The sequence below is a fragment of the Microtus ochrogaster genome, unplaced genomic scaffold (genome assembly GCF_000317375.1).
Source record: "Microtus ochrogaster isolate Prairie Vole_2 unplaced genomic scaffold, MicOch1.0 UNK24, whole genome shotgun sequence".
Classification (NCBI taxonomy): domain Eukaryota; kingdom Metazoa; phylum Chordata; class Mammalia; order Rodentia; family Cricetidae; genus Microtus; species Microtus ochrogaster.
The window spans coordinates 2,365,283-2,388,906 of NW_004949122.1; the positions used below are offsets into that span (position 1 = coordinate 2,365,283).

Genomic DNA, 23,624 nt, shown 5'->3' on the forward strand with positions numbered 1-23,624 from the left:
TGGGAACACTTGAGGTCCATGGATGAATGAGGTGACTAGGAGGAAAGGGTGGCCTGGCTCCTGGGTGTAATGATCAATGCTGGCATCGGAGCATCACAGGGTCCCCAAAGAAAGCTCTGACCTGTGATCTCATTTAACCCCCACAGTGTCCAGGAAGAGATAACCCTGTGCTCTTCAAGGTGTGGGGTCACCTCTCCAGAGGCTAAATCACTTGCTCAGGGTCCAAACTGTATCTCTCCAGACACCCAGCTTTTAACCACTTCCAGCCTCTATTCTCCATGGAGACTATAGCGATGCCTGGTCTAAATTTTAACCACAAGGCAAAACCAGGAGAGCTGCAATGAAATTAAGCAAAAGTACAGTTACCTCGCCTTGTAGGCTTGCCAGCAGCCTTCTCACTGTGTGTGAGCCCCACTGCCCTTCCCCAGAATGGAATCTTTAGTGAGATACCAATTTTTCACTAGCGTGTCACCTACACTTAAGAAGAAGAAATGAAAAATGGAATTTAAAGAAAAATCCAGCCCACGTGACTTGAAGCTGGGAAGCATTCTTATAATTTACAGAAGTTGCACAGGGACTTTCTGAGGAGGCAGCTCTCTCAGAGATAGGGAAAATGCGGGTGCTCCCAAAAGACGTGCTGGCTTCTGGAGAAGGTGCTGATGGGAGTTCACTCGGGAGGAGGATTTGAACCATCCCTGGTACGTTCATCCTTCGCAAATGAGCAAATCCGTCAGTCTTTCCACAAAGCAATGCTGTACTTTTATTTTAGGTCCTTAGAAGAAAATGTCACAGAAAAAGCATTCCGGGCAGGTGGGGAGGTGGTTACCAGTTAGTCAGCAGCAGCCTGGCCCGTGGGGTGGGTCCTAGTTTGCTTGTTTAGAAGGTCACAGTCCTTCATGGTTAGAATCCAGGCAGGAATTCCAGCAGGAGCAGAAGCAGAAACTGTGGAGGAAAGCTGCTTGCTGCCTTGCTCCCTATGGCTTGCTCAGCCTTCTTCCTTATACTACCCAGAACCACCTGTCCAGTAGTGACACAATCCACAGTGGGACAGGCCATCCACGATAATCATTAATCAAGAAAATGTTTGCCCACTGTCATGCCCACAGGTCAATCAGATGGGAGCAGTTCCCTCTGATGTCTAGATTCGTATCAAGTTGATAAAACCAACCAATACACCTTCCCCAGGGAATCATTGGCTACTGACAGATTCTGAAAAAGTAACTCTCATTGTAGTAGGTGAAAGAATGGCATTCCCATCCGTGCTGCAATGAGATAATAGATGTGGATGTATTGTATACTCTATCCAGTAGATGCTCCATACAAAGGGGCTCCTCACACTTTACGCTTGTGGACTTCACATGTGGACTTACCCAGTCCCTGTGTTCAACAATAACTAGGCTAGACCTCAGGTGCCCTGCTTCCTCCCACCTCTCCTCCAATGTTTACTGTGTGCTCTAATTGATATAGGATACAACTTACTACCCTTTGGAGAGAAACTGAGGCTGAACTAAGTAGGAAGGGAAGTTCCTGGCAGCCTGGCTCAGGACCCACTGATTTAACCACTGTCTGCAGAGGCAAGACCCAGGAATTTCTATGTGGCTAGTGGAAGACACACATTCTGTTTGTTGGAAAAATCTCTCTAATGGGGAGGGCATTCATGCTTGAAACTGTGAGTCCACCAGTGATGAGAGAGCACCTGGAATGTTGGGGGACACTAGCATGGCTCCAGGTACCAGACACTACGTGTGAACTTCAGCCCCCACTGATCCCTGTGAGGTGAAGTTAGTTATGCAAAGTAAAGTGTTCCAGCTCAGAAAATTCAAAGAATGTGCCTGAGACTTTGAGTTTGGAAAATACCGAGTGATGCTGGTCACTCAACTACTCATGCTTTGTAAGGTGTTGGGACTCCTCCTCCTCCTCCTCCTCCTCCTCCTCCTCCTCCTCTTCCTCTTCCTCTTATTCTTTTCCTTCTCCTCCTCCTCCTCTTCCTCTTCTTCTTCTCCTTCTCCTCCTCTTCCTCTTCCTCTTCTTCTTCCTCCTCATTCTCCTCCTCTTCCTCCTCATTTTCCTCCTTTTCTTCCTTTTTCTATTTTCTGTTAAAGTTTTCAGTACTGAAAATACTATAGGGACCTCAAGAGATACAAGTTCTTGTGCTCAAAGAGTTGGAGTCAAACACCAAAGACAGAAGGTCACACACACCCACATCCACCAAGTTCAGACTTGTAAAATATAAGGCAATACAGTAACACATCTGAAAATAATATTTAGAGAGCACTAATTACATTTTGGGAAGGGGGAGTCATAACGATGCCATCTTTGAGGAAGGAACAGTTAAGCAGAAAACAAAGGGCACATAGGGATGGGCTTAGAGAGAAAGAAACAGAAGAAATGGTACTTTGAAGCTCCAGGGCAAGTCCGAACCCAGAGTTCTCCAGTCCCTGTGGTTTCATGCAGCATGAGTGTGTGAGCCTAGGGCCTAAGGCGAGGTAGTAGCTGGTCCCTAGGGTCTCCTAAGCTGTACTGAGTAGTTGGGAGATTTCCCTTAATGCAGTGGGAAGCTATTAGAGAGTTTAAGCCAGGGAGTGACAAAGCCTGATTTATGTCTTGAAAAGATGGCCCTGGCTGCCATGGAGAGAATGGATTGTAGGGGGGCAGGTGCAGGAGGCTGTTCCAGGTGATGGATGGCGATGACTTGTTTGGAATGGTGGCAGTGGAAAGGGAGAGGAGTAGACGGTTTGAGATGTAATTTGGAGATGAAATCGACAGGGCTTGGCAAGAAGAGGGCAGAGCATTCAAGGAAAGAGATGAGGAGGTGGGAGGAACAGGAGGAAGCAGTGGAGAGCTGACTGCTGGGTGCTGACAGAGGGCTGACAAGCCATCGGCCATGCTGTCGAGGCTCCTGTTTAGTCACTGAAGCCCGTCTTGATCCTGATCTCCTTTTTTGTCTTATCACAGCAAAATGATGGACAGTTCACCGTGATCCAGCTTGTTGGGATGCTGAGGGGCATCGCTGCTGGCATGAAGTACCTATCTGAGATGAATTATGTGCACAGGGACCTGGCTGCTAGGAACATACTGGTCAACAGCAACCTGGTGTGCAAAGTGTCCGACTTTGGCCTCTCTCGCTACCTCCAGGATGACACCTCAGATCCCACCTACACCAGCTCCTTGGTGAGTCTTTAGTCCACTCAGAGAAAGTGTGACATGTGCCAGTGATGGCTAAAGGTATCTCAGAACCTGTGGTTGAGTCTTTTTCCACTTAGGGAGACAGATGCCGGACACTTATCCATCTAGTAGAAATAGCAGCCAGTGTCTGGGCAAAGATTTGACCACCACAGCTTTGCAGAAAGAGCTGGTATCTACTTGGAAGCCACCAGTGTTCCCGTAGCCAGCGGCAAGAGCAATTTGGAACAGATGAATTTAGAGAATCCAGATAAGGGAGAGTGGCATCAGAGACATCTTTGGACAGGAAGCAACTCTAAGCAAAGTTGGAGCTGCTGGTTCCCAGTTGAGCTGGGCGTTGCATCATCAGAATCTGGTTCCGTTTCATATCTTGCATCCAGAGGGCTTTAAGTACCAGCTCTATACCGAGTGCTGAAATCTGATCTCCTCTCAGCCTCCCCCTCCACATCCTGAGTAGCTTAATCTCTATCCCACTACCTCCTTCACACAATTCCTCTTGGAACCATGATAGATTCAAAATAGAGTTCTGGCTTTACTCTCCAGTTTAACCTTCCTCTCTCTCCATCTCCATAGCTGGCACTAGATAACTAGAGACTGAAACTGAAGAGTCACCACGGCTTTCTCCCCATGCCTCAATATTCCAACATGATCCTCTGTTCCTCGTAGGAAACTTCTCCCCACTTTTCCCTCCACTGCCCACTGACCTTATAAGGCTCCCCTGTCTTTGACCCAAACTGCTAGTTTCTAGCTAGTGTCTTCATTTTCTACCTACATTCATGACCCAGAAGTATCTTTCCCTGCTTCCCGGTCTATCTGCTTTAAACCTCAAAAATGAAATGTAGAAATTAAAATAATACCGAGAGGCAAGTACAAATATTAATTAATGGATGATGACTCCCCAGGGTAGGAGTCCATAAACTTCACCTTCAAAGGCCACCTGGCCAACAGACACAGTGGAGAATTATGTAAAGAATTATGTAACCACTTGCAGTGTGATGCTTTGAAAAATGATGAGCATCATTCTGAGCTATAAACATGAGAGTAGCCAAATTTGACACTCAGGCCAAAGTGTTCCAACCTCTTCCTGGAGGCGTCATTTCGAAGTTAGATGTGTCTCCTTCCACATTTTTCTATGACCACACTGTACTCATTTATCTGAATTCTTTTGCACCCCATGGGATTTTTTTTTTTACTTCCAGACTGATTTTTCTAAAAGGTAGTGAATATTCATACTCTCCTGGGAGTGTGTCTATCACCTAGCATCCTGAGCGACACTAGAGGTTAGCAATCTTTGAAATTATGCTAATTTGATAGCAAAATATGGGCACCTCATTTTGCTTTAATTTGCATTTTTATACAATTGCCATAACTCATTTCTCTCTCTTCTGTTGTGTCTTTATCTAACTTTTTTCACTGGGTTGCTTGCTGGTGTTTATGTTGGGAATGTTACCCCATGATGGTATATGACACAGTTAGATGCCCACCCGTTGTTTCCCAATTGTATGTGGCATCATCCCATCTGCAAAGCCACTGAGACATAAGTAGTCAAAAATAGCCATCACTTCTTCTCTGTCTTCCTAGGGCTCTGGTTTACTCTTAAAGTTCTTATTGTACAAAATTACACAATGTTTCTCAGAGTTTTCAGTACAATTGTGTTGTTGATGCCTGTACCATATGTAAATAGCACACCTGAAACTATTTTACCACTTTCAGAAAAATTTCAGACATACATAGAACTTTAAAAAAGTTGACCAAAAATATTCATATAGATCCTTTGTAGATCACAGAAGGAGTATCTTGCTGTATGTTCTTCACCATCTAACTCTGGTTTGTTACCTCTGTCTGGGTGTCATTTTTGTCTATGCTTACCTTTTGTTTCTGTACACAGTGGTGTGCACATGTTAAGTACAAATTTGGAATTTCAACAAATGTATAGCGATGTATCAGTCAAACTTCTAACAAGATAAAGAATCTAGTCATCCCCCAGGAGACTCTTCCATGTGCCAACCACCTCTGGTCAATCCCCACGTGCCCAAAACACTCAGACACAACTATTGCTCTGGGATTTTCATTTGCTTATATGTATATACATGCATGTATATTTAAAATTTCATAGTTATATTTAAAATTTCATAGTCAATCTAGATTGCCCTAGAAATGGAACCATATAGGGCACACTTCTGAATGTCTGGTTGTTTCCCTTTATATCGTGTCTGAGAGAGTCACTCTTCTTGCTATGTGCAATAGGAGCTTATTCCTGTTGAATTTAGTATTTATTTTTCCATTGTCTTGTTTTCAGACACCAGGAATATTCTGGAGCATATTTTTAAATATGGACTGGAAAGCCACATCTTACTTAGCTTTGTCGAGGTGAACAATTATGCCACTGCATTCGATACTTTATTTCCAAAATATTATTGTTTTGAACTCATCCTTAACAATGAGTTCCTTCTGTCCACTGTTTGGTTCTGTTGATCTGTTTATCCAGTGTTTCTTCCTATTGGTATAGTCATAATGACTTGAGAAAACTTCATATAACAAAATTTTAATGAAAGTTTTACTATGTGGAAGAAACAAATTATCTTCCATCCTTCTCTTAAAAACATTTTTTGGACTAGTCTTACATTTCTTTTCTTTTAAAGTGATACTTAAAATGCCCTTGTCTGGGTACACACACACACACACACACACACACACACACACACACACGTTTGTATTTACAACTGGTCTCTGAGTGGAGTTCCATCTACCTTTGGAAGAACCAACACTTTAATGCTTCCGGGTCACTTAGTAGTGATGGAGTCAAATACATCTACCTTACAGCAAAAGTTTCTTAGGCAAGACTCCCCACACTCTTTTACTGTACACACTGCTTAGATTGTCCACAGTGATTTTCTCATAAATGCTTCCTCTATATGACAAGGTCTGTTGATTCCGGACCTCAGAGCTCTCAGGTGCTGGCCATATGTCCGCTTGACTCATTATATTTCCCATGGCATTTCTGTTTGCCTTTCCCTAGAAATAGAAACAATGAACATATTTGTCAATTAAATAAGATAATACTTCGAAAATACTAATTTATTCAAGAGCTGAGCATTTATTGAACATCTTTTGTGTGTCAGTACTTTATCACATAAGCATATAATCAGGGTTAGACGAGATGCTGCTGCTTCACAATGCCTCAAGTCTAGTGTTGACAAGGACATTCATGAGACACATGCTCGATAACAGCACAGCGATCTGCTATAAGAGCATAAAGAAAACAGTGAAGAATACACTGTGCTCACAGTGGCTAGGGCTTAGGGAGGACTTCCAGAGGGGGAGATGGTGGTGTTCTATCATATCTGAAGAATAAGTTAACTTTAGTCAACTCGGGCTGCTGATGAAGTGGCGCTGGCTGGGTAGCTTAAGCAGCAAACATTCTTTCCTCTTGGCTCTGGAAGCTAGAGTATCTGGAGTCAAGATAACAGTCTGCTCAGGCTCTGGGTAGGGACCCTCTCCTTGAATACCTTGGTGTGTTCACTAGAGAGATAGAGAGTGCTCACACCTCTCCACAGTTTAGGAGGGGATTCATCCATTATGTGGTCTACATCTTCACGGTCCAATTCTAACCATATTTATCTCTGAAAAGCCTGCCTCCAAATATCATCCCACTGGGGATTTGGACTTCAACATATTACTCTGGAGGAGCAAAAATAGAGTACAGCATTTTTCTTCCCCAAAGGAACATGGCAGGTTAGGGCACACAGGCAGAGAAGCAGTGCCTCCAAAGGTCCTCTGGCAAGAGAGACAATTAAGTATGTTGGAGTAGAGACCACCATTCCTGGGAACTAGAGAATGAGAAAATACCTAAGAGGTCAACAGCAGTAGGCTTTCTCAGACTCCTGTGATAGAATTCACAGTCTTGGGATGGTGGAAAACCACCACGCATGTGCATATAGGTCCGTACATATGGTCTAAAGGTGATAGATTTGCCTTTGAGAAAAATAACTTGACTTCCTTCCCCAACTTCCTGTCCCTTTGAATTTCTTCCATTCCTCTGTTTACATATATTAAAAATTTTTTTGACTTCCTTGGTTTTCTCTATACTTTCTTTCACCAAACACTCCTTGCCAGGGCCAACAAAAGTAGCTATCATAAGCTCGTGGAGATTGCCACCGTGTGTGTGGGCACCACGACTCCAGTGACTGCTTAAAAAGTGAGCTGGACATAAGGACTCCCGGGAGAGTACTGCACACATGGAAAGCATGAAAGACAGAAAGGATTGTGCAGTGTTAAGCTTGAGCAGACGCATTTGTTGAACTATGAGACAGGCAATAAATAGGGCTGGGGATGCCTGGGAGCAGTGGCAGCCATGCGGCAAGAGTACACCTGGCTCTCAGATCTTGATCATTTTTACCCACCCCACTTCAAGCAACGAGGACTCATCAGAGACACGGCCCCTTCCAGAGCCTCAGCAGGGAAAACGAGAGGAGTCACCACCACACTGTGTGTGTCTGTGTGTGCATGCGTGTGCATGTGTGGCATGCATGTGTATGAAAAGGTAAAAAAAAATTTAAATAATGATGAAGAGGTGCCCCCCCCAAATCCAAAATATCCAGCTTAAAGCATAGTCCCAAGTCTAAACTGAGATCATTTGAACCTTAAATATAAAATGCAAGATGACAGTAATAGATTATAATTCATCTAATAAGATAGGTAGTATAAGGCTATACTGATAGGGCAAGAGGAAAAAAATTATTAGAAAAGTATTAGAAAACTACTAGTTGGCAGCTGTCAATCAATGGTTATTTCTGATGAAAAAACATAAGTGGGTACTGAAACCCGAGGAGAACCTGGGGAGAAGAGTGTATTTTTGTCTAGCTTCAAATGGCCTCTTTCCAACTGCTGATTTAGAGGCCAGGAAGACGGCTCTGTTGCTACAGGACTTGTGTCCAGGCAGAAGGACTTGGGTTTGCTCACCAGCGTTCTTGTGAAAGCTGGTGTGGCTGCATACACTCTCACCCCAGTGCTGGCAAGGAATGACAGACAGATCCCTGGGGCTTTCTGAGCAGCCAGGCTAGCAGAATCAGACGTCCTCGTCAGAAAACAAAACAAAACAAAACAAAACAAAACAAAACAAAACAAAACAAAACAAAACAAAACAAAAAAAACAAGGTAGAGAATGACTGAGGGAGACACTGGTAGCCAGTGTCTGACCTCACATGTGCATACATGTGTGTGCATGCATGCACACACCGTATTCATTTAATAAAAAAGCAACAAAGTAACTTTGCAGAGAATGTTGGGAATCATGTAACTGATGTTTGTAGATAATATGTATGCCATGACTTACATCAGGAGGAAACAGACTAAAATTATAATATGTTTTACTTCATTTTATTAAGTGGGTGGCTGATATGTGATCTTTTGAGATTCTCTCTCTCTGTCTCTGTCTCTCTCTGTCTCTCTCTCTCTCTCTCTCTCTCTCTCTCTCTCTCTCTCTCTCTCTCTCTCTCTCTCCCACTATATTGTATAATGTTTTTCTCTGGTTGTGTTCAAGTGATCCTCTCAATATTTGGTTTCTTTACCCTCACTAAGATGCACCTAGAAATGGATCCTCCCTCCAAAATTTACCTCAATTAAGGTTTTATAGGCTTCTTAAATCTGTATATTTGTGATAATTCACATATTCAGGGAGTTTTCACCCATATTTACACATTTTTTTTTTATTTTTTAGCTTCTGTATCTCCTAGGACTGGACTTTTCCAATTCTGTAAACTTTACTTCAGTGGTGTCTAGTTAATTTGTTTCTGTGCCTCATAATTCTTGGTTAAAGTGTTTCACTTTTTCTGTCATTCAAGGAATTTCCCTTACATCACTGAACATGGCTGGAACAGTTACTCTAGAGTCTTTTTTTCCTAACTACATTGTCCTTGGATTGGCACCTTTTCACTGCCTTTTCCCATGTAAGTGAGCCACATGTCCCTGATTCTCCCACCCAGGAAACTGGTGAGGTGTCCCCTGCTGTTCTTGCATGAGCAGACTGCACAAACTCAGGCTGCCCATAGGCAAAACTGCAGAAGGTATAGCTTTGTGCTGTTCAGTTTCCAGAAAGTTTGGGAAATCTTCCCTTCCTTCCCTCTTCTCCCCTCTTCCCCTTCCCTTTCTGTCTTCAATTATACTCATTATTATGCCTTGGAGGCTTTGTTTATAAGAAGCATATCCACTCCCATATCAAAAGTGGAGCTTGCAGCTTCATGCCCTTAGTGCCAGTTCTACGAGACAGTCTTCTCTACCTTAATTCTCTTTCACATAGCTCTTTCAAGGCCCCGTTAGCATCATCATCTTCTAATTCACCTGGTGTTTCTTCGTGAGTGAGGACCTCATTAATAGCTATTAGAGTTTTCTAGTCTTTCCTCCTAGGCCCTCATCTTTCATCTGGCGCTCTGACGTCTGTCTCCACCCTAGTCTTTTTCTCTGGGTGTTTGTTCTCCACTTTAAATTGCTATTTCTAGCCCCAGGAGCATTTCCTTCCCAACAGGCTCCCACAATAATGAACAGATAAAATTTGGTCCTTTGTGCTTTCTTGCGGTTGCAATAAATTCACTAACCTAGGAAAGAGTTTTGAGCAGCTCCTAATATTCCTGCCTGTTATGGCGAACAGAAAAACGAGATGCACTGGGCTCTGAATGCCTGTGCCATCTACAGATGTTATTTCTTGGCAGATATATGTCTGCGTTCTGCAGTGTGTGTCTCAACAAACACTCCTCTGCACTGTTCAGGACCAGTTCTCAAGGTTTGACTCACAGACCTTACTCTCCTGTTACTTGGTTCTGGATAATGTTACCAGCTTAGAACACAGCCCATGCAGCTCAGGAAAAGTGCCACACCTGTGACAAATGTTTTTGCATTTTGAGTCTCACACTCTTTCCTAAATTTGATCTCCACCCTTTAACCTTTGACATTGGTGTGCAGACAACAGAATCCCAGAGACTTCTGGATGGAGGCTTTATGCTCAGGAAACAAAAAGTTCTGTCCCATGCAGCAGTGTTTCTTCTATTTTGATGCATGGGAAGAAGCCCTGCTTGTCCCCTAGTGACCACAATCCTCCTCCTTAGTATTCAGATGTGTTTCCTCTGCGAAAGTAGTGTCAGTGGTCCCGTCCTGCAGTATCCCTCCTGGGCTGCCTCTCTAAGAAGTCTCCAGCTAGCTATGCTCCTGCTTCTCCAGGTCCTGCTCCCTCAAGGCTTCCCTGTTTCATCATGAATTGCACAAACTTCTCAGAGCTCCTCCGAGCTTCCTCTGCCCTTCCCCTTTGCTCTCCTTCCTCTGGTCTCCAGCAGCTGCTTCTCGCACACTCGGTGTCCCTTCCACATCTAAAGCTCGCCTCCTTCCCAGGCTCTCCTGCCTTCCCCTTCTCCTTGACTTCTTACGCCAGCTGATGTCTGCCCTGCCTCTGTCCCCATCTGTGAATGTCAGGAGGAGCTGTTCCCGGGGCATCTGTTCCTCTGAGCAGGAGGCAGAAGTTATCTTCTGAGCTTTCTTCCTTCTGCGATCCTTGTTCCTTTTCTGTGCTTTCTCGGGTACTACCTTGCCCTGTGGTTGCCCCTCTTTTTCTACACTGACTGCCTGGACAGCGTGCAGGTTACATCTGCTCCAGAGTAGGCCCATTTGCATCAGAATCATCCCTCGCACTGGCTGGGCATGGAGCAGAAGAGTCTATCTTCCCCATGGAACCAGGGACACCCTTTATGTGTTCTGCAGATGCCTTGCTCCCCTGTGATAAATTGTTCATCCAGTTATAGTGTGGTCAGCAGCAGCATCTCCCCATTGCCTCTGCGCTATCCATTGTGCCTGTGAATTATTGTCTTAGCTGCAGCCTTCATCTTTACAACCCTGCTAATTGTATCAAAATAACTGAAATACTGCCTGGCAAGATGGCTCAGTGGGTAATCATCTAAGACCTGAATTCAGTCCTGAGAGCCCACATGGTAGAAAGAAAGAATCAGCTTCTACAAGTTCTGCTCTGATTTCTGCCTTCATACTCACACACATGACACTAAATAAATAATTGAATGAGTATAATAAAAGTTAAAAATGAGACAATTAACTTCTAAAGTGGAAAGCTTTGTTTGGCTGATAGATTCAGGGATGCCAGTTCATGGTCTCTTGGTTCCATCACCATGGGTCTGGGATTAGGCCAGATATCACTCACTGAGGATGGAACAAACCACTTACCTCATAGCATCAGGGAAACAAAGAGGAAACGAGAACATTTACATAACAAAACCCTTCCACCAGAGCCCATTAAATTCTGAATCTATAATAAATTTGTCTACTAATAAAATCAGAGCCCTCATCACCCAGTCACTTCCCAGCCCTGGTCTCGAACAGAGCATGGAAGAAGCATGATCTCTGGGGGACATTTATGATCCAGTCTGTAACAACTGCATTTTCAGGGAATCACCCATGCCAGCCACAACTGATTTCACACTAGATCTAGATTTCTTCATTTCACAAAACGTGTCTTTATTTCATGATTTTCCCTGCCCAGTTTACTTCTGTATGGACTGGGGGGTAAAAGGATCCTTCTGGAGCTAACTCTCCAACTCTAGTTGAAGAAATAATTGAGATGATAGAAAGAATGCCAGACTTGGACTATGTGATATTCTGTGAACCTGGCTTGCATCCCCACCCTTCCAGAGTTTGCAGGATTTTGTGAGATTTCTAAGAAGTCATTTGATAATCTGGTAATAACCTCTCAGACCTGCTCCGCCCACAGCTTATACTGTTGCTAGGAAAGCCACCATGAGGGCGTTTTCATCCTTACCTTCCCCACCCATGGCCAGACACATATTCACAGGGAAAAGGTTGAAGGCCCCTGTGATGGAATCAGTAGGGAGACTTTTGAAGAGAGCAGGGGGAAGGTGACCACGCTTGTGTCAACAGACATCGATGGTTCTCACAACTTGAGGTGTACTGCAACTCCCAAGAGGTTTCTCAGACACGGATTTCTGTGTCTCCATCTCAGAGGTCTTGCTTCATGTCGAAGGGGGAGGCAGACTTTGCACAACTGATCCCTTGTAAACTTGACACACAATCACATAACTTTCAGTTAGAACTTTTTCTTTCACATTTATCCCAAAGATTACACATTAATATTAATAATCACAGTATAAAACATAAATAGATATCATAATAAAAACAAATTCAAACATGTTAAAACTCCAGTTTCTTTAAAATATTCGGCAGGAACCAAAAAGCTACAGAGAAACCCTGTCTCGAAAATCAAAAAAAAAAAACAAAACAAAACAAAAAAAACCCCCAAAACTTAAAATATTCAATCTCTCTCTCTCTCTTTTTTTTTAAAGTTCCAAAATCTCCTTTAAAAGTTCAGTGTTTTTTTCAGCTGTGGGATCCTATAAAAATCAAAATTAAATGAAATACTTTCTCACTTCAAGTGGGAAGAACCAGGGTGCAGTCATAATCTGAACAAAGCAAAAACTCCAACAATAAAATAACTCATTTTCCCCTGGCTGGGATTCACTCCCCATCTTCTGAGATCCTTCAGAGGGGCTTAGGTCACTTCTTCAGCTCTGCCCTGCACGACACATGCAACTTGTCTTCTAAACTTGGGCAGCCTCCTCTCTGTCACTACCGCTGTTCTTGGTGGTCATCTCTAGGATGTTGTATTCTGCTGCCGCCACTGGACTGCCCTTCCACCAATAGCTTCTCCTAGACTCTCATGGTGCCAAGCTTCAGCTTCTTTAAATGACCCCTTCCATCCTGGGTTTTCAACAGCTACTGAAGCTTTACCTTCACCCTCACAGTGCCAGACCTCAGCTGCTTTTCATGATCCCTTTTTGCCTTGAAAACCAGTACCACTCGAGTGACTTTTACACATGAAATTTGGCTGCCAGTGTGCGGCACAACCTTATCCACCTCTGGAACACAGCTTTTGTGTGCTGACTCTCAGGAAACATTTCCAGAAGATTTCACCTCACAGATGCTGCTCTCTTATTAATCACCTTTCTCAGCCCCGGATAACCAGCATCAACTGTCCCAGTAAAGCAAAGATTTTTGCTTTAGTGGTTCTGGTCTCTTGTTAATCATGGTTGGTTCTTCAGCTCCAGCTGACTAGACACTACACATTCTTCATACACATGGTTACCATAGAGTCTTTGATTCCCTCTGAAATTTCACAAAAGTCAGGCCTTTGTTGTCTGTATTTCTCTTAACACACTTATCTTTTGACTTCTCATAGAAGAGTTCACCAAGCTTTGAATACTCAATATATTTTCTAGCCCAAAGTTATAAAGTCCTTCTTCTACCTTCCCCAAAATATGCTCAGGTCTGTCACAGCAATACCCCACTCCTGGTACCAACTTGTCTTAGTTTGGGCTGCTCTTGATGTGATGAAACACGATGACCAAAGCAACTTGGGGGAAGAAAGAGTGGATTTCCTTCACAGTTCCACATAAATTCATTATCAAATGCAGTGAGGGCAGGAACTCAAGCAGGGTAGGAACCTAGAGGAAGGAGCTGACACAGAGGCCATGGAGGAGTGCTGCTTTATGATTTGCTCCCCATGACTTTCCTAGTCTGCTTTCTTATAGAACCCAGGACCACTAATCCAGGGATAATACTACCCCCAATGGACTGGCCCCTCTCCCATCAATCACTAATCTAGAAAATGCTCTACAGGCTTGCCTGGAGCTCAATCTTATGGAAGTTTTTTTTTCTCTCAGCTGAGGATCTATTCTCTCAGAGGAGTCAAGCTTGTGTCAAGTTGACATAAAACTAGTCAACACACCTTATTTTTTAAAAATCAAAGTAAATATTGTACCAAGTTTTTACTAAGGAAAGGCAATGCAATTTCAGCCATCTTTGTACTGTGGTGCCTCAAGCCCAGGGAATTATGAAGGCCGGCATATTACTTGGGACTCCTGCGTCTTTTTAAGAGTTAGGAGCATTTGTGCCTATGGTACAACCTTCCCACCAGCCACCAGTTATCACTGACACCTGAGGAGACAGTAAAGCTACATCAACCTCAATCTTGGAAACTTATTCTTATCCTGTAACATTTTCCCACCCAATATCGGAATCCCTGCCCCCAACCAAAAGCCCTTTGGAAAAACACAAAAGCAATGTTCATTAACTCAGGCCTGGGTCCGTGGAGATGTATAGTAAGGAATCAGAAACAGACCAATACCAGTCACTTCCAGTCTTGAGAGCAGTCCATATGATAGCCTCAAAAATAGATAAATTACTAATGTTGCCATCATTTTCATTGTCATACATCCATCAGAAAAAAAATGCTCCCTCATCTCCCCAATCCATCAGAACTGAACTGAAGGAGTTCCCTTGTATGGCATTTAGTTGGCCTCATCATGGTGTTAATCAGTCTTTAAGGGAAGAATGTAGCTGTTAGGACTTGGCTCTTAAATGGTCCCCAGAGCTTCTGTGTTAAAGGTTTGGTCCCTAGATACTGAAGTTGTTTGGGGTGGTAGAAATTTTAGGAGCTAGGACCCAGTAGAAGAGCATTGTGTCACTGGGTATGCTCTTGAAGAAGGATGTTGGGACCCTGGCCACTTTCTCTCTTGCCTTTACTTCTGGGCTAGTGTGTACTCTCTCCTATGATGTTTGACCTTACCACAGGCACAAAGCAATAAGTCCAAACGACCATGGACTGAAACCCCTGAAAACCATGAACTCAAACAAACCTTTCCCTCTCTGAAGTTGTTTATCGCTGGTATTTTGTCACAGTCAGAGAAAATTGACTAACACAGTAACTCAGGACACCTGTCTTTGACAGAAAATTCTGCTCTGTCAACAGAAATTGTTTAGGTGTGTTTAAGAGAAGGGGCTCAAAGATAGGAAGTCAAGGGGCGCCAAAGCCTTAGCCTCTGGGACATTTGTCTTCCTCCTGTCAGATGGGTTTAAACTGCCATTACCATTCACTGGAAACAGCAGGGGCAGTGCTGGGAACAGGGCTTTCCTGGTCCAGGCTGCCCAGACTATGGTGTTTCTCCAGGGGCCAGTAAAGCTTTGCATGGTTCTGGAGCAAAAAGGATTAGGATATAAAGATCTGTGAACTTTCTCCAAAATCTGGGCTGAATATCATCATATACCATCAATACTATACACATATGTATATACATATTCATACAAACATACACATGCACACTACATGCTTCCACTGAAGAAGCGTGTGATGCCCAGGTTTTCACTCAATACAGAGGTACACATAAAGAAATAGACACGTGTACCCAGGGTTGTCCAGAAACATACACCTCCATCACCACCCACATATCCCAAGTAGCTCTTAGCAAAAAGCTAAAACGTTATGCGATAATTTGGTAATAACTTCCTTTCATTACTTCTAAAAAGTGAGTTTGCTTGTTCTAGTAGTTGGTTTTGGAAGTCCCCCCCCCATAATATATTTAATACTTAAAAGACACAGAGAAAGCAGAAAGTTATCTCAAAGGCAATCCTTCCTGCAAGCTTTCCTGGAGAAATCCCCAGCCCTCTGCATTGGATTGTAGCTCTTAAGGAAGTTGCCTTTAGCTAAGTGGTGGTGGCACACGCCTTTAATCCCAGCACTCAGGAGGCAGAGGCAGGTGGATCTCTGAGTTTGGGGCTGGCTTGGTCTACAAGAGCTAGTTCCAGGACAGGAACCAAAAGCTACAGAGAAACCCTGTCTCGAAAATCAAAAAAAAAAAGACGATGCCTCTAGCCCAGCATGGTGGTGTATACCTTTAATTCCAACACACTGGAGACAGAGGAGACTGAAGCAAGCAGAGCCTGGGTTCAAAGCCAACCTGGATTACGGAAGGAAATTATAGAACTCTGGCCACGACCTGCTTCGTTCAGAAAGAACAGTATCTGTGGCTTTGTCCAGGGGCCCTGGCCCAGCTTTTTCTCATAGTCTCTGTTCCTGGCAGTTTTACATCTAAATCATTACTTCTCCCTTTCTGATGCAGCTTCCCCGTGAGGCCACTTTCAGAGTGATTTCTAGCTCTTCTTTCAGTCTCTTGGCTTGGGAATCAGCTCCGTCTCCTGGGTAGGTGGGAAAATGGAGAGGATGAAGACAAGCAAAGAAAAGATGGGGAGACCCTTTAATTGCAGACAGAATCAACCAGAGCCCCGGTTCCCTGGACATTCTTCTCTGGCATTAATTAATTGGAGGGAAGAATAATTCAAATGTCATTCTGCCCCGTGCTCTGTCACTCAAATAATTCTTTCCTGTCTCCTCCTCCTCCCTCTGATCCCTCCCTGGGTCACTCTGCCAGCAGATGCACATATAGGGACAGCAGGACCTCACTGGAGTGGCCTTTTGAAAAAGACTCGGCGTAATTATTCTTAGCAGGCCCTGTATATTATTAGCTGGGGTGGGATCAGTATGGAATTTCAGAGCCTGAGCCCGTCAGTATCCAGGGCTGGTCAGGTTTCTCATCCAGTGCCCCTCTCTGCTCTAGGCCGGTGGGTATGTAGTGTACACAAGCTGGTATGGGGAGCCAGGACCCCAGATATGTGTGTGATCACATGGGAGTTCAGCTTCTCCTAGTCTCTCTGAAGCTAACACAGGGACATCACCTAACATGTGCAAAGCATCACAGGTATGGTTCTGGCACAAGTCCTCAAGTTCCATTCCAAGTCAAAGGAGGGGCAAAGGGGGGAGTGTTCAGGCAGAGAGTGCTTGTCTCACAAATATGAGGACCCAAGTTCAATCCCCAGAGCTGTGTAAAAAGGCCACACGTGCTGGCACATATCTCCAATCCCAGTGTTGGGGAGGAAGAGGCAAGAGGATCTTTGGGGCTCAATTTCCAGCCATTCTGGCCTAATTGGTGTCAAAACAGATGAATGATGTTCCTGACAATGACCCTCAAGATCATTCTATGACCTACGTACACACACAGGCAGGCACATACACCAGTACATGTGAACCAACACAAATGCATATATACATTTATATATACTCACATGCATACAAAAATAAACATCAAATGACTATATAATTCATTGTGTAAGTATAACTGTTCCATATGCTCATGGAGACTGTCAAGCATGTATCAGCGAATCACGAGTGAAATTCCTTGACTGAGACCCAGAGATGAGAAGGAGTTGACTAGGGTATCGTCTAGAGGTGGACATACACCTCGTTCAGCAAGTGCAAAGTATGTGGGAGTGAGGATAGGTGGAGCCTCTGTGTAAGTACCAGTGAGAAGAAACAGCTGTCCCGCGGAAAGAGCCAAAGGGAACCCTGGGAGGAACGAACGCAGAGATGAACCAATATGGCTGTAGGAACACTGTGTGAACAGTCCAAAGTGGGTCATAGTGGTTTAACCCCAGCCATTGGACCCTGGAGTCAGGCTAAGATATGAAAAACTAGTCATAGGATTCAAGAGCCCAGAATGAAGGGGCTGGCCTGGGTGTTTGCAGATAAATAGAGGATGAACTGTGTAACTCCCGCATGGAGGGGCGTGGTTTCATCTCAGCTGAGGTCCCACAGAGTCTGTCAATAAATCCATGAAGCAGTCAGTCAAGGGTTTCTTGCAAGAAGTGAGGACTTACACTAGAGAAGATATTTAGATATTATATTTAACATGTTGATTGGCAAGAGTAGGATCCTGTTTTTTCCCTGTTGGATGTTTAGTATAAGTTTGGAGCCCCGAGTATAGGAAGCATGACATTCAGTTGTGAAAAGAGAATTATGAAGTAGACCCTTGGGTAGAAATGAGCACACGATAGATATTTTTCAGATGCTGGAGTGACTGGATGGAAATATGGACAAGCTGAAAATGGTTCAGGGACTAAAGGTTTTGTAAAAATGGAAATGGTCTGGTCAGAAAAAGATAGAAAGCATCTGTGTGCTCCCTGGGTGCTTGGCTAGTTCAGCTGAAGTTGGGGAGTGTGAGTGAAGAGGTTTGACCTCTCAGCTAGGGGACCCCTTATCAGAACTGTGCCCCTTCCAAAAGAAATCGGGGAGTTCTTGCCCCCACACTCATGCATATACTTAAAATGCATCCTTATTTAGAAATTGGATCTTAGTGAATATGGATCGAGTGATGGTGAAATCAAATTGGGAAAGCAGCCCCTGCATCTGATAGGAAAGAAGACACTTAGAGACCCAGGGAAATGATGGCTGCTGGACAGAGGAGCAGACAGAGAGGAATGACGTGTCTGTAAGCCAAGGAGTGTCAAGCATTGTCAGTAAACACTGGAAACTAGAGAAGGCAGCGTTTCAGAACGAGCAAGACCCAACTGACACTCTCATTTCAGATGTCCTGCCTTCAGGACAGGGAGACAATGAATTCTACTGTTTTAAGCCACACAGTTTGGAGAACTGTGTTAGAACAGCTGGGTTAAATCAATATAGGTCCCAAGAGAGGAACTCTATCCTCCGACAGGTGCGCAGCGAGTGAGCGGTCAGACTGTGAAGGATGGGGATGGCATGCTCTATGTGGGGGTTCTTGGAAACCCACCTGGAACTGACCTAGGAAAAGTGGGGGCTGAGCTGTCCTGGTTTCCTTTCTGTTGCTGTGATTAAAAAAAAAAAACACCCTGGAAAAAGCAACTTAGGAGAAAAAAGGAGTTTATTATAGCTTTCAAATGCGGTTACAGTCTGTTGTTGTGGGGAGGTCAAGGCAGGAACTTCAGAGAGCTAGTCACATCACACCCATAGTCAACAGCAGAGAGAAATGTGTGCATTCATGTTTATGTGCTTGATTGTTCTCTGCTCAATTTATTCGCTCTTAAACAAAAGTTCAGCCCATTCTCTGCCTAGGGACTGCCAAGTGGACTGGGTCTTATCATGTCAATTCACTTATTTAAGACTATGGCCCACGGATGTGCCCACAGATGACCCAGCGTAGGCAATTCCTCTTGCGACTGTCTTCCCAGGTCATTCCCCATTCCCACATTGTGTCAACTTGCTAATGTAAGCTAACCGTTACAGGGGCACTGAGCATCAAATTTATGGCTTCGGATTTAAAGAGGTGTGTGTGTGTGTGTGTGTGTGTGTGTGTGTGTGTGTGAAGGCATCCTTGCAGAAGCATGGTCTTTCAGGTGCTATGTCTCAGTATGGTAAAAATTAGGGGGTTTCTCATATTTGGAAAGCCATACCCAGCACAGAGACTGGGGAAGTCTTTGCAATCCTAGCTTGCTCTTCAGAAGTTTTAAGCCTTGTTAGTGATGTTGATATAGAAGCTAGGCTCCTTGTCCTAAGCAGCCAGCCTAAGAAGGGTCTCTAAGACCTGTCTGTTGTATTAGGCGGCGGCGGGCGGGGCTGCATCCCCAGCACCCCGGCCACCTGGCTAGCTTATGCCCCGAAATAACAACACACAAATTGTATTTATTTAAACACTGCTTGGTCCGTTATATCTATCCTCTTCTTGGCTAACTCTTGCACCTGGACTAGCCCATTTCTAATAATCTGTGTAGCATCAATCTTACTGGGAAGATTCTAGCCTACGTCCATCCTGGGTCGGAGCTTCATTGCGTGTGCCTCAGAGAGCAGAGCTCTCGCGTCTGCCCAGGAGAGGGGAGCATGGCGTCTCTCTGAGCTCACTTCCTCTTCCTCCCAGCATTCTGTTCTGTTTACTCCTCCCACCTATGTTTAACCTATCAGGGCCAAGCAGTTTCTTTATTGCTTAACCAATGAAATCAACAGATTGACATATGACACTCCCACATCACCTGTCAGAGCTTGGCCTATGAACCTTCCCAGTACAGAGCCCCTTCACCCAGAAAGTTCGTGAGTCCCTTGAGTCTCTATATGGCACAGTGTTTATCCAAGAAAAGGGAACTATGTCCTTGGATAGACCGAGTATTTGAAAATGCAGAGGCAAGACTCTTTTGTTTTGTTTTTCCTAAAGAGCTTGATAGTTCAAAACCAGTACTGTCAATGCTAAGCATAGTTTCCTTCCTCTGGGAAAGCAGAATTCAAATGCCTGAAGCCATAGTGGAGGCTCTCAGCTGGCTGGTTAACCAGCACTGAGGTAGAAGAGGGAGGCAGAAGAGGGAGGGAGGAAAACCTGGAGCACTGATCAAAGACTCCGCTGCAATCATTGCTGGCTCTTCAGCTGCAGGGGGATATGCAGGATTTTAGACCTGAAGACTTCATTGTAATCCTCCCACAGAGCATTGGGGGTAAACCGTTTCCTGGGTGAGATTGCAGCGAAAGCATCTGCATAGACTTCTACTAATTCTGCTCTCTTAGAGAAGACATGCCATCTGAGTGTTTGATAAAAAGAAAAAAAAAAAAACTAAGGCATAGCGAGAACTTCAGGTTCAAAGCCGTGGATTCTGCTCGCCAGGCCAAGCTGCTCACCTCTCCTCATGGTTGGCTCTCATCTTTGCTAGCGGCAGACTTTCCCCCAGCTTTTTACACAGTTAGCAACAACTCTCTTTTCAAAGGACTCTGTAAAGTCACTTTATTCTCTTGTGGCCAAGGAGCCAAAGAGTATAGAGAAAGGAGGGGAGGGGGCTCAAGAGACAAGGGCCAAGGTGACCTCCTACTCATAAAGTCTCTGGGAGTTTTCTAATAAAATACAAAGCCAGCATCCTCAGATGTCTGGAGCTGACCCCAGCAGACCCACACAGTGCTGTTCCAAGCCAGAAGGGATGAGAGCAACTCTCTCGATCCTCACAGAGGCTGGGAGGGGTGCGTGTTTGGAGCATAATCCACAGGGTTCTGGCCACACCTTAGCCAGGAATGGTCCTAGAGCCCTGCCTGTGGGCCTCACCACTTTTGAAGGCTTCCCGGGGGGGGGGGGGGATAGTTTGGCTGTTTCACATGCTACGGTTCTATTACCTTTAAATTAAAATAAGTTACTTATGATATTCTTAGTCTATAATAATTAATACTATTCAAAACTTATTTTAGTAAGAGAGTAGGTTCAATCATTTAAAACACATCACTTGATCTTTGTCTTTGCTGGGCGCGTGTGTGTGTGTGTGTGTGTGTGTGTGTGTGTGTGTGTGTGTGTGTGTGTTAACTTTTGATACTCATTACCCTAATCATTTTTTTCAGTAATGAACACCTGAGCTCATTTTTTTTTATTTTATATTTTCAAAACACTTCAAATCATGTGACGTAACAAATCCCAACATTGCTAACAAGAGACAGTTCACTGTAGATCTAAGAATAGGTAGTTCTCAAAGGGGTATGGGGACCCCCTCGGAAGTTCTGAGAACATAGCTGGATATTGAGTCAGAAAACATGGCTTGAGTGCTGGGACTCCCACTGGTAAGTAGGGTGGATTTACACTAAGTCTCTGAGACTCTACTCCATTATGTGTCAAAAGGAAAAAAATAATGTATTATACCTGGTCTGTATAATGCAGTCATTGCAAAGATCAGAGGAGAAGCAGGTTTGTGTGCTTTCTTGACCCCTAAAGTCCTGTAGCATGTTTTAAGAAATTATTATAAAAGCTGATGAAACAGAATCATTAGTAAAGGATTTCTGATCTCAGTTAAAAACGTGGACCTGATTTGGGGGCAAAAATCAACCCCAGCAATATCAGTCATGCTAAATACAATTATAAAGCTAAATACAATTATCAACACGCCCGATTGTTTCCTTTAGCTAATCATGCGGGTGTGAATGTTCACATACAAAGTTTTCCCAAACTTGTATGGCAGTGAGATGGCAAAGCCCAGCTCTGCTACTAACACACCGTGTGATAGACCAGGTAGGGTATCTACTCCCTGGGCCTCAGTTTTCTAATCTGTGAAGTGGTAAGAGAACACATGGGTGGTAGTAGTGTTGCATGCCTTTAATCCCAGCACTCGGGAGACAGAGGCGGGCGGATCTCTGTGAGTTCGAGGCCAGCCTGGGCTACACAGAGAAACCCTGTCTTGGGGAAAAAAGAACCTAATTATTACTGTGAAAAGTACATGAATATGTGCATGAAATATGGATATTAAATATGTAATGGTCTCAGCAGAGAAGTGGTGCACAGTAGATGCCAGATCAGTGTCCATCTGGGCTCACCTCCTCCAGCGGGCCTTACTCAAGGAATGGCAATACACACAGCCTGTTCTCCAGTATCTTTCCTCAGTGAAGATTTACTCATCAGGGATTAGCAAATGACGACAGGGTACCAAGACAGTGTCATGTTTTCATGTCGTCTTTTTCAGTGTTTGTTCCTAAAGCACATACAGCCAAGCTTTCTTACCATCAAAGAATAAGCTTTTGCATAATGAGAAGACCTAGAGAAAAGAGCAGGACACTGATCGAAAGGCCTTTATTTAGGACTAAGAGAGGCAAGGTTAGTGGATTCAGACTCACCTCACTGTCCATTCTGATATTCCGTGAAGCAGAGGACATGGGACACATGTTTGTTTGTGTTACTGAAAGAGAAATAACCTGCGTTGGAATTTACTTTGGTCCAAACTGATGCCTATGGGATGTTCATACCCTCAGAACCTAGATTTCCAAGGAGAGGCAAAAACAAAAAACAACAACAAAAAAAAAAAACTGAGGTGCTTAAGGTTCAGAGACTCCCCAGACTGGTGGACTCTCAGGTGCACAGGTGGCCTGGGCTGTTGCTATTAGATCGTGAGTCTTCATTAGACCTAAATGTTCTCTCCCAAATGCACTTTCTCCCCATAGCTTCCGTTATTTCGCTGTACATTTTCTCAGAAAATGAGGTTTATGTGAAATGTGTGTATGACCGTCTAGCAGAAATGCCCATGATAGGAAATTAGAGTCTGATCAGGCACCTTCAGCAAGCTTGCACTCTATCTCAGCACATTACAGTTGCACCGTCAATACGGCCATCTGAAGCAAGAAAAAGAGCTTTCAGGAAGATTGAAACTAAATGATCATGTTCAAACATCTGGCCGAGTAAAGACTATGGGAAACGTGAGTCTGTCCACCTGTGAGATGTGGCCAGTGCTCTCTCGGTGTGATAGCATTTAACAGAATGGGACTGGCCGTGCTGCTGGTGTCAAGATCTAGCCAGGACCCAGATTCTAACCTGAGTAACAGCACCGTCAACCCACCTACTGTAGGACCTAGACTTCTAACCTGAGTAACAGCACCCCACCCCACCTGCTGTAGGACCAAGATCCTAACCTGAGTAACAGCACCCTCAACCCACCTACTGTAGGACCTAGACTTCTAACCTGAGTAACAGCACCCCACCCCACCTGCTGTAGGACCCAGATCCTAACCTGAGTAACAGCACCCCCAACCCAGCTGCTGTAGAACACAGATCCTAACCTGAGTAACAGCACCCTCAACCCACCTACTGTAGGACCCAGATTCTAACCTGAGTAACAGCACCCTCAACCCACCTACTGTAGGACCCAGATCCTAACCTGAGTAACAGCACCCCCACTCCACCTGCTGTAGGACCCAGATCCTAACCTGAGTAACAGCACCCCACCCCACCTGCTGTAGGACCCAGATCCTAACCTGAGTAACAGCACCCCCAACCCAGCTGCTGTAG

At 44.3% G+C, this 23,624-nt stretch overlaps 1 protein-coding gene across 1 annotated transcript in view; it reads left to right on the plus strand.

Annotated features, from left to right (window-relative positions):
* Ephb1 (EPH receptor B1) overlaps nt 1-23,624 on the plus strand; it is a 445,475-nt gene that overhangs the window by 391,564 nt on the left and 30,287 nt on the right. The window contains exon 12 of the mRNA XM_026789586.1: nt 2,956-3,171. Coding sequence (XP_026645387.1) covers nt 2,956-3,171 — 216 coding nt within the window. The remainder of the gene's footprint in view (nt 1-2,955; nt 3,172-23,624) is intronic.